We start from the raw sequence: 17,133 nt of genomic DNA, 5'->3' as shown, positions 1-17,133 counted from the left end.
TTTATATTAAGTGTATGACCATAGAAGGTTTTATTCATGTAAACAGAACAACAATTATTCTTTGACTTAAATGAATAATCGTATTGCAATAAACATGATCCAATCATATTCATGCTCAACGCAAACACCAAATAACATTTATTTTAGGTTCAACACTAATCCCGAAGGTAAAAGGAGTGTGTGATGGTGATCTTATCAACCTTGGAATCATTTCCAACACACATCCTCACCTTGCCCTTAACTAGTCTCTGTTCATCTTGCAACTCCTGTTTCGAGTTACTAATCTTAGTAACTGAACCGGTATCAAATACCCTGGGGTTACTATGAACACTAGTAAAGTACACATCAATAACATGTATATCAAATATACTTTTGTTCACTTTGCCATCCTTCTTATCCGCCAAGTATTTGGGGTAGTTCTGCTTCCAGTTACCATTCCCTTTGCAGTAGAAGCACTCGATTTCAGGGTAGGTCTAACTTTGGGCTTCTTCACGGGAGTGGCAACTTGCTTGCCATTCTTCTTGAAGTTCCCTTTCTTTCCCTTGCCCTTTTACTTGAAACTAGTGGTCTTGTCAACCATCAACACTTGATGCTTTTTCTTGATTTCTTCCTTCACCAATTTCAGCATCGCGGAGAGCTTGGGAATCATTTTCGTTATCCCTTGCACATTATAGTTCATCATGAAGTTCTAGTAACTTGGTGATAGTGACTAGAGAACCCTGTCAATCACTATCCTATCTGGAAGATTAACTCCCACTTGATTCAAGTGATTGTAGTACTCAGACATTCTGAGCGCATGCTCACTAGCTGAGCTATTCTCCTCCATCTTGTAGGCAAAGTACTTGTCAGAGGTCTCATACCTCTCGACTCGGGCATGAGTCTGAAATACCAATTTAAGCTCTTGGAACATCTTATATGTTCTGTGGCATTCAAAAGGTCTTTGAAGTCCCGGTTCTAAGCCGTAAAGCATGGCGCACTAAACTATCAAGTAGTCATCATACCGAGCTTGCCAAACATTCATAATGTCTGCATCTGCTCCTGCAATAGGTCTGTCCCCTAGCGGTGCATCAAGGACATAATTCTTTTGTGCAGCAATGAGGATAATCCTCAGATCACGGAGCTAGTCCGCATCATTGCTACTAACATCTTTCAACATAGTTTTCTCTAGGAACATATCATAAATAAAACGGGGAAGCTATACGCGAGCAATTGATCTACAATATAGATATGCAAATACTATCATGACTAAGTTCATGATAAATTTAAGTTCAATTAATCATATTACTAAAGAACTCTCACTTAGATAGACATCCCTCTAATCATCTAAGTGATCACGTGATCCATATCAACTAAACCATGTCCGATCATCATGTGAGATGGAGTAGTTTTCAATGGTGAACATCACTATGTTGATCATATCTACTATATGATTCATGCTCGACCTTTCGACCTCAGTGTTCCGAGGCCATATCTGCATATGCTAGGCTCGTCAAGTTTAACCCAAGTATTCTGCATGTGCAAAACTGGCTTGCACCCGTTGTATGTGAACGTAGAGCTTATCACACCCGATCATCATGTGGTGTCTCGGCACGACGAACTGTCGCAACGGTGCATACTCAGGGAGAACACTTGTACCTTGAAATTTAGTGAGAGATCATCTTATAATGTTATCGCCGTACTAAGCAAAATAAGATGCATAAAGGATAAACATCACATGCAATCAATATAAGTGATATGATATGGCCATCATCATCTTGTGCCTTTGATCTCCATCTCCAAAGCACTGTCATGATCACCATCGTCACCGGTTTGACACCTTGATCTCGATCGTAGCATCGTTGTCGTCTCGCCAACTATTGCTTCTACGACTATCGCTACCGCCTAGTGATAAAGTAAAGCAATTATATGGCGATTGGATTTCATATAGTAAAGCGACAACCATATGGCTCCTACCAGTTGCCGATAACCTCGTTACAAAACATGATCATCTCATACAACAATTTATATAATCACATCTTGACCATATCACATCACAACATGCCCTACAAAAACAAGTTAGACGTCCTCTACTTTGTTGTTGCAATTTTTACGTGGCTACTACGGGCTTCTAGCAAGAACCATTCTTACCTACGCATCAAAAACCACAACGCGGTATAGTGATTGCTTTTTGATCTTCAGAAAGAACCCTGTTCATTGAATCTGATTCAACTAAAGTTGGAGAAACTGACACCCGCCAGCCACCTGTGTGCAAAGCACGTCGGTAGAACCAGTCTCATGAACGCGGTCATGTAATGTCGGTCCGGGCCGCTTCATCCAACAATACCGGAAAATCAAGAAACAACTAGTGACGGCAAGCAATATGTATATACCCACGCCCACAACTCCTTTGTGTTCTACTCATGCATATAACATCTACGCATAGACCTGGCTCGGATGCCACCGTTGGGAACGCGGTATTTTGAAAAATTTCCTACGATCACGCAAGATCTATCTAGGATATGCATAGCAACGAGCGGAGAGAGTGTGTCCACGTACCCTCGTAGACCGAAAGCGGAAGCATTAAGTAACGCGGTTGATGTAGTCGAACGTCTGCGCGGTCCAACCGATCAAGTACCGAACGCACGGCACCTCCACGATCTGCACACGTTCAGCTCGGTGACGTCCCTCGAACTCTAGATCCAGCTGAGGCCAAGGGAGAGTTTCGTCAGCATGATGGCATGGTGACGGTGATGATGAAGTTACCGGTGCAGGGCTTCGCCTAAGCACTACGACAATATGACCGAGGTGGAAATCTGTGGAGCACCACACACGGCTAAGAGATCAACTTGTGTGTCTATGGGGTGCCCCCTCCCCCGTATATAAAGAAGGGGAGGTGGAGAAGGGCCGGCCTCAAGGGGCACGCCCAAAGGGGGGATTCCTACTCCTAGTAGGAGTAGGTTTCCCCCTTTCCTAGTCCATGTAGGAGAAGAAGGAAGCAGTGGAGAGGGAGAAGGAAAGAGGGGGGGGCGCCGCCCCCTCCCTAGTCCAACTCGGACCAGCCCATGGGGGGCATGCGGCCAACCCTTGAGGCCCTTCTCTCCTTTCCCTTAAGGCCCGCTACTTCCTCCGGCGAATTCCCGTAACTCTCCGGTACTCCGAAAAATACCCGAATCACTCGAAACCTTTCTGATGTCCGAATATAGCCTTCCAATATATCGATTTTTACGTCCCGACCATTTCGAGACTCCTCGTCATGTCCGTGATCTCATCCGGGACTACGAACAACCTTCGGTACATCAAATCACATAACTCATAATACACATCGTCATCGAACATTAAGCGTGCGGACCCTACGGGTTCGAGAACTATGTAGACATGACCGAGAAACATCTCCGGTCAATAACCAATAGCGGAACCTGGATGCTCATATTGTCTCCTACATATTCTACGAAGATCTTTATCGGTCAAATCGCATAACAACATACGTTGTTCCCTTTGTCATCGGTATGTTACTTGCCCGAGATTCGATCGTCGGTATCCTCATACCTAGTTCAATCTCGTTACCGGAAAGTCTCTTTACTCGTTCCGTAATGCATTATCCCACAACTAACTCATTAGTCACATTGCTTGCAAGGCTTATAGTGATGTGCATTACCGAGAGGGCCCAGAGATACCTCTCCGACAATCAGAGTGACAAATCCTAATCTCGATTTATGCCAACTCAACAAACACCATCGGAGACACCTGTAGAGCATATTTATAATCACCCAGTTACATTGTGACGTTTGATAGCAGACTAAGTGTTCCTCCGGTATCCGGGAGTTGCATAATCTCATAGTCATAGGAACATGTATAAGTCATGAAGAAAGCAATAGCAATAAACTAAACGATCATAGTGCTAAGCTAACAGATGGGTCTAGTCCATCACATCATTCTCTAATGATGTGATCCCGTTCATCAAATGACAACACATGTCCATGGCTAGGAAACTTAACCATCTTTGATTAACGAGCTAGTCAAGTAGAGGCATACTAGGGACACTCTGTTTGTCTATGTATTCACACATGTACTAAGTTTCCGATTAATACAATTCTAGCATGAATAATAAACATTTATCATGATATAAGGAAATAAATAAATTTATTATTTCCTATAGGGCATATTTCCTTCAAATAGTTCTTTTATTACGTTGATCCCTAAAAAAGACAACCCTCAACTCCTAATGATTTTAGACTATCCTTGCTCAACTGTACAATGAAGATCACCACCAACTTATTGGCCAACAGACGACAGAAAGTCATTCTCTAGTTGTTACACACAAATCAATATGGATTCTTACAAATTAGATTTATTAAAAATTGTTTGGCATGGGCTTTTGAGTAAATTCATCAGCGTAAACAACGAAAACAGAAAATTGTGTTACTGAAACTTGACTTTGAGAAAGCCTTGATATGATTGAACAAACAATCTTCCAAATTCTGAAAGCTAATGGTTCTGGCAGTAGATGAATCAATTGGATTTCCATGATTTGTAGCTTTGGTTTCTCTTCATTGTTGTTGAATGGTGTGTTAGTCAAGAAATTTCAATGTAATAGAGGGGTGAGGCAAGGTGATTCTCTCCTCCTCTCATATCTATCCTAGTTGTTGATCTCTTGCAGTCCATTCGGAATTGGGCCATGAAGGTTCAGCTTTTTCAGGTACCAATTTTATCTCAAGCCAATAAGTACTTTCTAGTTATACATTATGTAGATGAAAATTTCGATCCTGCAGTAGAAGCTCAACTTCATCAAATCAATAATCTGTTGGCTCACTTTTCTACACAAACTGGTTTGATTATTAATTACAACAAGTCAGTTTTGGTACCCGTGAATGTACCCGATGACAAACTTAATAGAATTCTTGGGTTATTAGAATTCAAACTTAGAAAATTTCCATTCACTTATCTTGGGCTTCCTCTTAGTGCCAACAGAATAAGGAATGAAGATTTCACTCCCATATGTCAGATAATTGAAGTAAGATTCACCGGATGCTCCACTTTGATATCCTATGACCTCTACCTATTTTATTCATGTGTGTGAACTTGCTTTTCTCGCTAGTATCTTAGGCAAGTGAATAAATATCTCATGCATTTTTTGGGGGAAATATGGCCAGGAAAGCACATGTTCAACCCTAATTGGATGGGACAAAGTTTGCAATCCAAAAGATCAAGGTAGTACTGGGATTTTAAATGTTGATGTTCATAACAAAGCATTGCTCATGAAAAACCTTTAGAAGTTCTTAAACAAAGAAAAATCTTCCTTGGGTGCATATGATTTGTGAAAAATATTAAACCACTAAGATCCTTGGTGAAAGAATGGCGGGATCTGTTGGTGGAGGGCTCATATTAATCTCCATCTAGCTTTTAAAAGAAATATATCTTGGAAGGTTGCCTCTAGTTTCATAATTAAGCTCTCGCATGATACTTGGGTGGACAAGCCTCTACGGCCAAAATTCCTTGAGTTACACTCCTTTGCTAAGAATGAAAATCAATTCCTGAATTATATGGTTAATTCTTTGGACATCTCTGAATTTTTCCATACCCCATCTCAGCTCGAGCATTTGCGCAACTGACTGATTTCCAACTCTTGATTGATCAACAAACAAACAAGCAAGGTCAAGATAAGTGGATTTTTCAAGGTGTAGGCAACAAATACTCCTCAATCTCAATGTATGCCATATAGTTTTCAAATGCTTATGAAGAAGTGCTAGCATAATTAGACACAAAATATGTTTCTGGTTGTTGCTTCATGATAGATTCATCACAAGGAATCTTATCAAGACAAAATCTATGCACTTAGATTGATATGACTGTGTTTTCTACAATGATGGAGGCAAAGAGACTTCACTACATCTCTTTCAGTATTGCACATTTGCTCAGGATTGCTAGGCCCCCATCATCCCCTCTAGACATGGAGGAACTTCTATCTATGATGATGATCTGCTATAGCTCATTAAAATTTGGCTAAAGCTATTGCGACGGACATCCTCGTCCTTGGATGTTGGAGTATTTGGAATCAAAGAAATGGTAAGTGTTTAGGAGAGAAGTGACATGCAGAAACTCATGGAAATACATGCTCAAGAAGGACCTTTCCCTTCTAGTACACATGACCAAGCAAAAGCGTGTGACAACACTCAAGGATTGGATTAGTTCTCATCTAGGAGGATGATACCATATTGCTAAATTTTTCCACTCATTTTTTGAATCTCATGACCGTAGAACAATTGTTCTATGGTATTTCATTAATTAAATATGTACAAAAGGTAAATTAAATGGAGGATAGAGTCCTCATCCAACACCTGTTCTAGGAAACAACAACATTATAAAAAATTAGAGATAAAGCTCAATCCAGTTCTTGATCTTCTCAGCAGTGCTAGCTTGGCTCTAATCATAGTAGCTTTAAGTCTTTGAGGTGGTAAGTCCAGCCGTGTAGATGAGGGAAAACACTTCTAAAAATCTTGTTATTACGAACATGCCAAATGCCCCAACAACCCTCAACGAGAATAGTCATACCAATCTCTCCTGGTAACAAGTTTAAAGATATACTGAGCTCATCAAAGCTAGAAATTCATCTTAGCTTCTGTGACAAAATAAGATCCCAGGATGGAAGTGCAAATGGACAATCCCAGAGTAGATGGAAGAGTGTTTCTTTGGTGTGGTATGAACACATAGCACAATTGTAACTTTCCAAGTACATGGTTTTCTTGTGGAGAAGATTTCTTGTGTTGATTCTGTCATACGGAAGCAACCAGAAGAAGATTTTATGTTTGAGCCTGTCTGGGCTTCTCCAAATAAGTTTGAAGATGAAATGAGCAATGCTCTGTCCCATCAGGTACTTATACATTTTCATAGATGAATAGTGGTTCTCATCAGCAAGTAACAAATTGAGTTGAGTAAACTGCTGGAATGCTTGCTGTGAGAAGGGTCTATGAAATAATTGAGCAAGATCCTCTGTCATCTGAGCCTTCTCCAAAGAGATATCCCGGTTGTTGGTGAATGAGTATAGTTCTGGCCAAGCAAGTTTCAATGGTTGTTCATGCCAACATCCTCTAAGAAAGAAATGGTGTTCCTTGTGCCTGCTATGCATGTGGCCTGATGTTTATAACAAGGTAGTAGTTTGAGGATAGCTTTCCACCAGAATGATCGAATCTCTCTGTTGCTAGGTAATGCATGTTGATAATAAGTCTCCCATATAATGTTGACCCATGGGATGTCTTCATGGTTGAGGATAGCTTTCCACCAGAATTTTCCACTCATGATGATACCAACTTGGAACTGGATAGCCTTCTTATTTTCTTATTCTTTTTGTTTGTTTTGTCTGTACATATTACTTCTTTAATAATTAAATTAATGAAAATACCGTAGAACCAGTGGCGATTCTGCTGGGCATGCTTCAACAGGCTCAAGCCTGCCCTTCAAAATTGAAAAACAAAAATTTACTACTAGTTCCCAGCCTATCTCAACCCACTATCTAAGTGTCTAGCCTGTTGTTTCCCCGTTCCAGCCCCTTATACTGAAGTTGAGCATGCCATTCATTTTCATCAAAGATTCGCCACTGCGTAGAACAATTGTTGTTCTACGGTTTGTGCTTAAAATAAAATAAGCCGCTTCATATCTCCCTGATTTGGACCAGCTAGGAACAAGCATCCGAGCAAAGTCGCTTTTCTCGGATGAATTGATATTTCTCCCGAAGCATATATTCTGACACCACTGACTCCGCTTCGTCGTCTGCTCTGTGTATATTATCCACACGACAAAACAAGGGACCATTAATTTGTGCGCTTTTACCTACATTTTCTGGCCCAGATGCTGAACTCCTTCCGTTAGACTTACAAGCAACATGCAGTGCAATCCATGGCACCGTGCATTAGGTTGGTGAGCCCATTTTGTCATTCGATTCTCCGTAGCTACCTAGCTCCCTTTAGCACAATTTCCTTCACCAACCGAGCCAAAAGAGGACTATTCTTGATCAAAAGATCATTCCTTCTAATCCATGTGTTACATACTCTGGAGACTGGACGAGAGAGAGAGAAAGATAGATAGATAGATAGATAGATAGATAGATAGATAGATATATAGAGAGAGAGAGACACACACACACAGAGAGAGAGAGAGAGAGAGAGAGAGACGTTCGTTAAGAAGTGTGGGAGCTGAAAGTCGATGAGTTCACATGTGCGGACACATATATACGCAGATGGGAGAGCGAGAGAGATGGATTACGCTTACGCAGCTCCTGATAGGCAAATGGGTTGCTTTCCCTTGGGCAGGATGATATCTAAAGTCATCAAGAAATGCAACGGTACGTTATATATATACTACTCATACTGAAAGTCCAAATCATGCATGATATACAAGTTTCTATCCGTCTCTCCTTGTGAGCTTTTTCTGTAGTCTCACTTCTGAATCATGTACGACTATCTCAATTTCGGTGCAACGTCTCACAGGGCGGAGAGGACGGACGAGGCACGAGCATCTGGACTACGCCATGGCGCACCCTCACGCTCAAACACACTACGTGCGGCCAGACGCACGCACGGTCACCTACACCACCACCAGCAACCCTCCCAGCTCCCACGCGATGCCGGCGCAGCAACCGCCAGTCCACGGCCCGTACGGCCCTGCCGCCGGCGCGCCGCCTCGAGCAGACGGCAAGCCACGCAAGCGCAAGAAGTCCAAGTCCAAGTCCAAGCACGTCCGGTTCAACACGCCGGGGCCGGGGCCGGGGCCGGGGCCGCCGCCGAGCGCTGCCGACGCGTACCAGCATCAGCATGCACCGCCGGCGGCAGGGACGAGCGGTGACGCGGCGTACGGCGACCAGCACCAGCACCACGCGGCGGCCTCCCACGCGTACGCCCCAGCGCCGCCGCAGGGGCACGGGCACGGGTACGGATACGGATACGGCAGGTACGCGCCGTCGCCGCTGACGCGGTGGGAGATGCTGGGCGCCGGGGGCACGCCGAGGCGGCACGAGTACTTCTCAGGCGAGTACCGGTGGTACTACCCCACCCCGGTGCGCGAGGGCATCTACAGCATGGCCACTGACGCCAACCGGCTCACGGCCATCTTCAGCGAGGAGAATCCCAACGCTTGCACCATAGTCTGAACCACTGGGCGGTCAGTGCTCAGGGAATAATTTGTGTTTTCTGAATATTTTTTCGTACAGTAGTAATTATGCGAATATGATGCTTGCAGTAGTGTGTAGAACAGTAGGGGAGGCTAATGGCAGTAGTGTGTTTTAGTTTTGTGATGAACACCGTAAAGTTTAGTGGTGCTCTCTGGCTGGTGGAATGGATTTGTTCTATGGTTCGGCTTATATTCTCCCTGTCCCGTGCGTTGCATTTTTCAGAGAAGTCGGCAGAAGTAACTACCCCTTTGTCCCATAATATAAAAGCATGTAGAATTTACATTAGCCACTCCAAAAAGAAAACATAGTTTTACTATCTAAATTTACAATATGGGAAATTAAGTTGACACTAAGAGCATCTCCAGCCGTTGGAGCCTCCAAGAACACCACCGAACAAAAAAAATGGTGTCTTGAGGGGCCAAATGCTTCATCCAAGCAAAATAGAAGTGCATGAGAAGGGCACCTTCTTAGCCACACCCCAACCCAACCAAAAATTTGTGAGGGAAATGATTAAATGGGGCAAGAAAAAGGACATGTGGGGAGACACGATTCGCCGAAACTTTCGCTGGCGCCCCCAAGAGCCCCCCAACGCACTGGGTTTCGCCTGGGTTTGCCGGCGCTAATTTGACGTCCTGGGAGGCACTGGGGGCGTGGCTGGGCCGTTTTTTGCAAAAGCGTCGCCCGAGCCTAAAAAAGTGTCCTGAGAGCGTCCTGGAGGGGGGGGGGGGAGATGCTCTTAGTGTCCGAGCCTAAATGCTGAACAAACCAATAGACATCTATCAGTAGTGGTGAGGGTCATCACTGACGGGCCACCACCTACCTATCATTGTTGATGTTTAACACAATTGGTAAAATAACGCCCGATCATGTTTTCACACTAAATTTCTCATAGCATATTTAGCCAATGGTTACAAAATCATAATCGTGAAGTGCTTTTGAGTACAAACTAGGACTAGTCCGAGCCTAAATGCTGAACAAGGGGGGGGGGGGCGAACAGAGACCATGGGGCCCTTTAAAATAACTCTAATATTCTTAGATAATACTAAATCACGAATAATATATCAGAAAGGAGAATTGGAGATATGTCTTCTTCGACACTGTGCCATCAAGATTCTTCTCTTCATCACTCGCCTCTCAACATGGCCTCGTGGGGCCGGTGATGTGACATCTCCAGTCAAATTGCACTGGAGACCAAGCGTTGGTCATAGGCAGCCAGGCATGGGCCGATCGCACGAGACATTCAATTTTCCTTTACCATCATGTGAGCCAAAATTGCTATCACATGCCCTAGAGGAGGATGAACTAATTTTTCCCATGTCGATAGCACCATGATGAAATATATGTGATTAAAATTACAATCAACCACATAACCACTACAACCAGCCTACATGAACATACCAAGACCAAAGTATGATACGAAAAATGTACAAAAATAAAGTTGATAGAACAATCAGCTAACTTGGAATAAAACTAAAAACAAAAAAATCATGTTTGAACCGGTGGGCTCCCCACTCCAACCTTGTTTTCATTTGTTTCCCAAAGGGAGACATGATTCCATTACTTGTCATAATAGAACACCGGTTTTAGAAAACAACTAACTATTTCTTCGCTGAAAAAAGTTCAGAAAACAAACTGAAAGAAAGGAACGTATCACAATACACAAATATGCACAACACATATACTCAACAGTGCCTCCCAGAAAAGGGAAAAAGGTGAAAAATAAAACCATGCTTCTGGCTCATTTTTTCTTCCGGGCTTTTGGGTTTTTTCATGAAAAAAGTTTGTAGAAACCTACTAACATTGACCTAGTTTCGAAGGTCTTGATGCGAGAAATCTAACGGTGAAAATGGCATAGTTTAAGAGATAAAACATTTTGAATAAACGAATCTACGGAAAAAAGAGAACTCGTAGGTTACACCAAGCAGTACACACGCAGTGCACCTGTCGCAAACAGGGAAGGTGAAAATGATCTTTGCAAGGGGTACCCCTTAACCAGTGACTTCGCATGTCTCACTTGTTGCGAACGTAGGGAAGCCTCGCCTACACACAAGTGAGACCGGGCCGGCCCAGTGCACAACAGGACACGTGCAACCGCCTCGTTCTTTCTGTTTCTTTTGAGGTTTTGTATTTGGTTTTTTATTTCCATTTTACCTTTTTCTACATTTACAAATATTCCAACTATATATATTAAAAAAGTTACATTAAACATTTGAAAAATGTTAAATGTGTATAGAAAAAATGTTTCTCATGTATAGAAAAATTCTACTACGTGCATGTAAAAAATTGTTCATGTATTTAAAAAAATTAATCGAACATTTGAAAGAAAATGTTAGTAAAGTTTTTTAAAAATGTTAGTCAAGCATTTGGAAATTGCTAAATGAGTCTAAAAATGTTTTCATAAATAAAAATAATGTACAAATGTGTATGAAATAATAGGCATCAAAACATATATATTAGAAAAGTGTTCTTAATGTATGTAAAAATGTACAATGTATATGAAAAAATAGACATCAAAGCATATATACGAAAAAAATGTTAATAATGGATTTAAAAAATGTTAAACTTGTATAGGAAAATGTCCCTGATGTATAAAAAATGTAAAATATGCTTAAAAATGTATAAATAAAATTGTATATTTTAGGAAAATCATAATACTATACTTACAAAATGTTAAAGGTACATAAATAAATGATTATTATTTTTTATAAAAAAATTGTACAATCTGTATGAAAAAAAGCAGACATCAAAACGTATATCTGAAAAAACTATTAATTATATATTTGAAAAATGTTTAAGATGTATAAAAAATGTTTCTTAATTATAGGAAAAATGTGTAATATGTATGAAAAAAAGTAGACAAGAAAAATTATACCCTCAATTGTATTATATGTATTTATAAAATGTTAAATGATTAGAAAAAATATTTCTAGTGTATCAAAAACTATAATCTGTATGACAAAAGTAGACCTCAAACATTATATATTTAGAAAAATGTTAATAATGTATTTTGAGATAAACATGTATAAAAATGTTTCATGCTATATACGATGTGTAAGAAAAATGTTAAAAAGCCAAGAAAACCAGTAAGAAACAAAGAAACCCGAAGAATGAAGAAGAGGAGAATAAAAGGAAAATAGGAAAACTGATCCAAACAGTGCAACATTGTGAAAAATGAATAAAACCGTGGAAAAACAAAAAGAAGCAAATAAAACCGAAGAAATCTGAAGTGAAAAGAAAAATAAAAATAAAAAACAAACAAACCAATGTAAAACAGTGAAACAATGTCAAAACTAATAAAAACAAAAAAAACTGAAGAAAATCGGAAACAAGAAAGATAAATAAAAACAGAAAAAAACAAAGAACGAAGCGGTACAGTGAACGCAGCGAAAGAATGGTGCTACAACACTAAGCGGGGCCAGCACTGTAGCTGCCAGAAAGTGCTTCAAGCGAGAGAAGCATATATGTCGCTATAGCTCTCAGGCATGCTGTAGTTCCTTGTTGATAATTCTAGCTTGGTGCTCTGTTTCGCTCAAAAAAACAACTTGATGCTTTGTTGATGACCATTCATGTGCTGGTTGATCGGGTTTAGTTGGCACTTTGGCCAGGGGATTGTGCCCTTTTGGTTGTGATCTGTTCCTTTCTTTCAGTTTGTTTTCTGAACTTTTTTTAGGGAAGAAAAAGTTGGTTGTTTTCTGAAACTGGTGTTCTGTTATGACAACTAATGGAATCCGGTTTCCCTTTGGGAAACATATGAAAACAAGGTTGGAGTGGGGAGCCCACGGGTTCAAACATGATTTTTTAAAAAGGTTTTATTCCAAGTTAGCTGATTGTTCTATCAACTTTATTTTTGTACTTCCCTTCAAAAAAAAAACTTTATTTTTGTACTTTTTTATATCATACTTTGGTCTCTGTATGTTCGTCTAGGCTGTTCGTAGTGGTTATCTGGCTGATTGTAATTTTAATCACATATATTTCAATATTTCATCATGGTGCTATCCATATGAAAAGAAAAATTAAGAAACATTTTGGCTCAGATGATGGTAAAGGAAAATTGAATGTCTCGTGCAATCGGCCCATGCATGGCTGCCTCCTGCCTACCACCAAAGCTTGGTCTCCAGTACGATTTGACTGAAGATGTCACATCACCAGCCCCACGAGGCCATGTTGAGAGGGGAGTGGTCGAGAGAAGAATCCTGATGGCACAATGTCAAAGAAGACATATCTCCAATTCTCCTTTTTGATACATTGTTCTTGACTAAGAATAATAGAATTATTTTAAAGGGCCCCATGTTCTCTTTTCGCCCCGCCCCCCTGAAATCTTAGACCGGACCTGGTTTGTACTCAAAAGCACTTCACGATTGTGATTTTGTAACCACTGACTAAATATCATATGAGAAATTTAGTGTAAAACATGATCGGTCGCTTTTTTACCCGTGGTGTTAAACATCAACACCGATAGGTCGGTGGTGACCCGTAAGTGATGACCCTCACCACTACCAATGGGAGGCTACTGGTCCGTTGAGCATTAGTGTCAACTTGATTTTCCGTATTGTGAATTTAGATAGTAAAACTGCGTCTTCTTTTTGAAGTGGTTAAATGTAAATTTTTAGTTTGTCTTTTTTTTGAGACACTACATGTTTTTATATCATAATATAAGAGTGTTTTTGACACTACACGTTATTGTATCATGGGACGGAGGGAGTAATTACTTCGCCGACTTCTCTGAAAAATGCAACCCACGGGACAGGGAGAATATAAGCCAAAACATAGAACAAATGACCACCAGCCAGAGAGCACCACTAAACTTTATGGTGTTCATCACAAAACTAAAACACACTAGTGTCATTAGCCTCCCCTACTGTTCTACACACTACTACAAGTATCATATTCGCATAATTACTACGAAAAAATATTCAGAAAACTACAAATTATTCTCTGACCATTGGCTAACTTCGAATAAAACTTAAAAAAAAATCATGTCTGAACCGGTGGGCTCCCCACTCCAACCTTGTTTTCATTTGTTTCCCAAAGGGAGACCGGATTCCATTACTTGTCATAATAGAACACCAGTTTTAGAAAACAACTAACTATTTCTTCGCTGAAAAAAGTCCAGAAAACAAACTGAAAGAAAGGAACGTATCACAACCAAAAGGGCACAATCCCCTGGCCAAAGTGCCAACTAAACCGGATCAACCAGCACATGAATGGTTATCAACAGAGCATCAAGCATATTTATTTTTTGAGGGAAACAGAGCACCAAGCTAGAACTATCAACAGGGAACTACAGCATGCCTGAGACCTATATCTCGCTTTTAGCGACATATATGCTTCTCTCGCTTGAAGCACTTTCTGGCCGCTACAGTGCTGAGCCCGCTCAGTGTTGTACACCATTCTTTCACTGTGTTCACTGTTTTGCTTCTTTTTTTTGGGGGGGGGGGGGGGGGGGGGGGGGGGGGGCGGGGGGGGGGGGGGGGGGGGGGGGGGGGGGGGGGGGGGGGGGGGGGGGGGGGGGGGGGGGGGGGGGTGGGGTGGGGGGTGGGGGGGGGGGAGGGGGGGGGGGGTGGTGGGGGGGTGGGGGGGGGGGTCTCCTGTTTTTTTTAGTTCTGTTTTTGTTTTTGTTTTTTTCTTTTGTTTAAATAAATATCCTGTGTTTTCACACAAATAACATGTTTTTTGAATTTTTTCCTGGTTTGCATTTGTTCCCTCTTGGTTATTTTCTTTATCTTTTTTCCTTTGGTTTTATTTGCTTCTTTCTTGGTTTTCTTCAGGTTTTTCATTTTTCACTATGCTGCACTGTTTGGATCAGTTTTGTCTGTTTTCCTTTTATTATCTTCTTTATTTCTTACTGGTTTTGTTGGTTATTTAACCTTTTTCTTGCAAATTGTAAAATTTCGTATACAACTTGAAACATTTTTAATACATGCTTATCATTTTCAAAATACATGATAATTTTTTATTCGAAATATATATTTTTTAAAGTCTACTTTTTTCATATAGATTATACATTTTTGATACAGTAGAAACATTTTCTCTACTCATTTAACATTTTAGAAATACTTAATAATATATGTTTCAGTATCCATTTTATGTCCACTTTTTTCATACAGATAGTACATTTTTCCTATACTCAATAAAGATTTTTTTATACATCTTTAACATTTTTTCAAATATATAATTAATATTTTTTAGATATATTTTTTGATGTCTACTTTTTTTCATACAGATTGTACAATTTTTTTATATACATCATAATCATTTATTTATACACTTTAACATTTTGTAAGTATAGTATTAACATTTTTTCAAATACACTTCTTAATTTCTACATTTTTATACATATTATACATTTTTTATACATAAATTTTACCTTTTTAATACAAAGGAACATTTTCCTACACAAGTTTAACCATTTTTAAATACATGATTAAAAATTCATACACATGTTTTGATGTCTATATTTTCATAAACTTTGTAGATTTTTTATACATTAAGAACACTTTTTATACATGTTTATAAATGTATGATTAACATTTTTTATTATATATGTTTTGATGCCTATAATTTCATACACATTTGTACATTTTTCGTATACATCAAAACATTTTTACACACATTTAGCAATTCCCAAATGCTTGATTAACATTTTTCATAAGCTTCACTAATTTTTTTTTCAAAAGTTTGATTAACATTTTTTAAATACATGAACAATTTTTTCCTTAAACATTGTATATTTTTCGTATACATTTTTTCTATACACGAGAAATACTTTTCTATACACATTTAATATTTTTCAAATGTTTTATATAACTTTTTTGTAATATATTATATATAGTTGGAATATCTGTAAATATAAACAAAGGTAAAAAACAAATCAAAAACAAAAAAACTCAAAAGAAACAGAAAGAACGAAGCGGTTGCATGTGGCATGTGGCCTGCTGTGCACTGGGCCGGCCCAATGTCACTTGTGCAGAGGCGAGGCTGTCGTACGTCTCGCAACAAGCGAGACATTCGAAATTAGTAGTTAAGGAGTACCCTTTCCAAAGATCACTTCAACCTTCCCTATTCGCGACATGTGGCGCACTACATGTGGGCCACTTGGCGGAACCTGCGAGTTTTCTTTTTTTTTCGTAGATTCGTCTATTCGAAACGTTTTATCTCTTAAACCATGAGCCCAAATCCCGGACCATTTTAACGATTGGTTATCTCCCCTTGAGATATTTAAAACTAGATCCAGCATTAATAGGTTGCGCCGGCGGAGAGATCCCCCTTGAGGCGGAACCTGGGCAGGAGCACTTTTGCTCTCGACGAGGAGATTCTGCCGGGGAAACTTCACTCCGGGAGGGGGAAATCGAAGCCATCGTCATCACCAATGATCCTCTCATTGTGGGAGGACCAATCTTTATCAACATCTTCACCAGCACCATCTCATCTCAAACCCTAGTTCATCTCTTGTATTCAATCTTTGTCTCAAAACCTCATAATGGTACATGTGGGTTGCTAGTAGTGTTGATTACATCTTGTAGTTGATGTTGTTGGTTTATTTGGTGGAAGATCATATGTTCAGATCCATTATGCTATTCAATACCCCTCTGATCTTGAGCATGAATGTGTTTTGTTAGTAGTTACATTTGTTCTTGAGGGCATGGGAGATGTCTTGTCATAAGTAATCATGTGAATTTGGTATTCGTTCGGTATTTTGATGATATGTACGTCATCATTTCCCTTAGTGGTGTTATGTGAACGTCGACTACATGAAACTTCATCATCTTTGGGCCTAAGGGAAAGTATTGTGGAGTAGTTATTAGATGATGGGTTGCTAGAGTGACAGAAGCTTAAACCCTAGTTCATGCACTATTCTCTAAGGGACTGATCTGGATCCATATGTTTCATGCTATGGTTAGATTTATCTTAATTCTTCTTTCGTAGTTGCAGATGCTTGCGGGAGGGGGAATCATAAATGGGAGGCTTTTTCAAGTAAGAACATTACCCAAGCA

At 40.0% G+C, this 17,133-nt stretch overlaps 1 protein-coding gene across 1 annotated transcript; it reads left to right on the top strand.

The window, feature by feature from the left end:
- The first annotated feature begins 7,831 nt into the window (after positions 1 to 7,831).
- Positions 7,832 to 9,328, top strand: LOC125520829. Its single transcript, XM_048685859.1, has 2 exons — positions 7,832 to 8,314; positions 8,460 to 9,328. The coding sequence occupies exons 1-2, from the start codon at positions 8,176 to 8,178 to the stop codon at positions 9,116 to 9,118; spliced, it is 798 nt and encodes a 265-aa protein (XP_048541816.1). The 5' UTR covers positions 7,832 to 8,175; the 3' UTR covers positions 9,119 to 9,328.
- The last annotated feature ends 7,805 nt before the right edge of the window (positions 9,329 to 17,133 follow it).

Source organism: Triticum urartu, chromosome 7 (assembly GCF_003073215.2).
Source record: "Triticum urartu cultivar G1812 chromosome 7, Tu2.1, whole genome shotgun sequence".
NCBI classification, from domain to species: Eukaryota; Viridiplantae; Streptophyta; class Magnoliopsida; order Poales; family Poaceae; genus Triticum; species Triticum urartu.
Note: the sequence above shows the minus strand (reverse complement) of the source record. Positions and strands in the feature narration are given on the sequence as shown.

Excerpts from the sequence above, each read along its gene's own strand:
- LOC125520829 (XM_048685859.1), top strand. The coding sequence starts at position 8,176 with ATGAGTTCACATGTGCGGACACATATATACGCAGATGGGAGAGCGAGA. Across the intron at positions 8,315-8,459 it reads AGTCATCAAGAAATGCAACG|GGCGGAGAGGACGGACGAGG; the intron begins GTACGTTATATA and ends AACGTCTCACAG.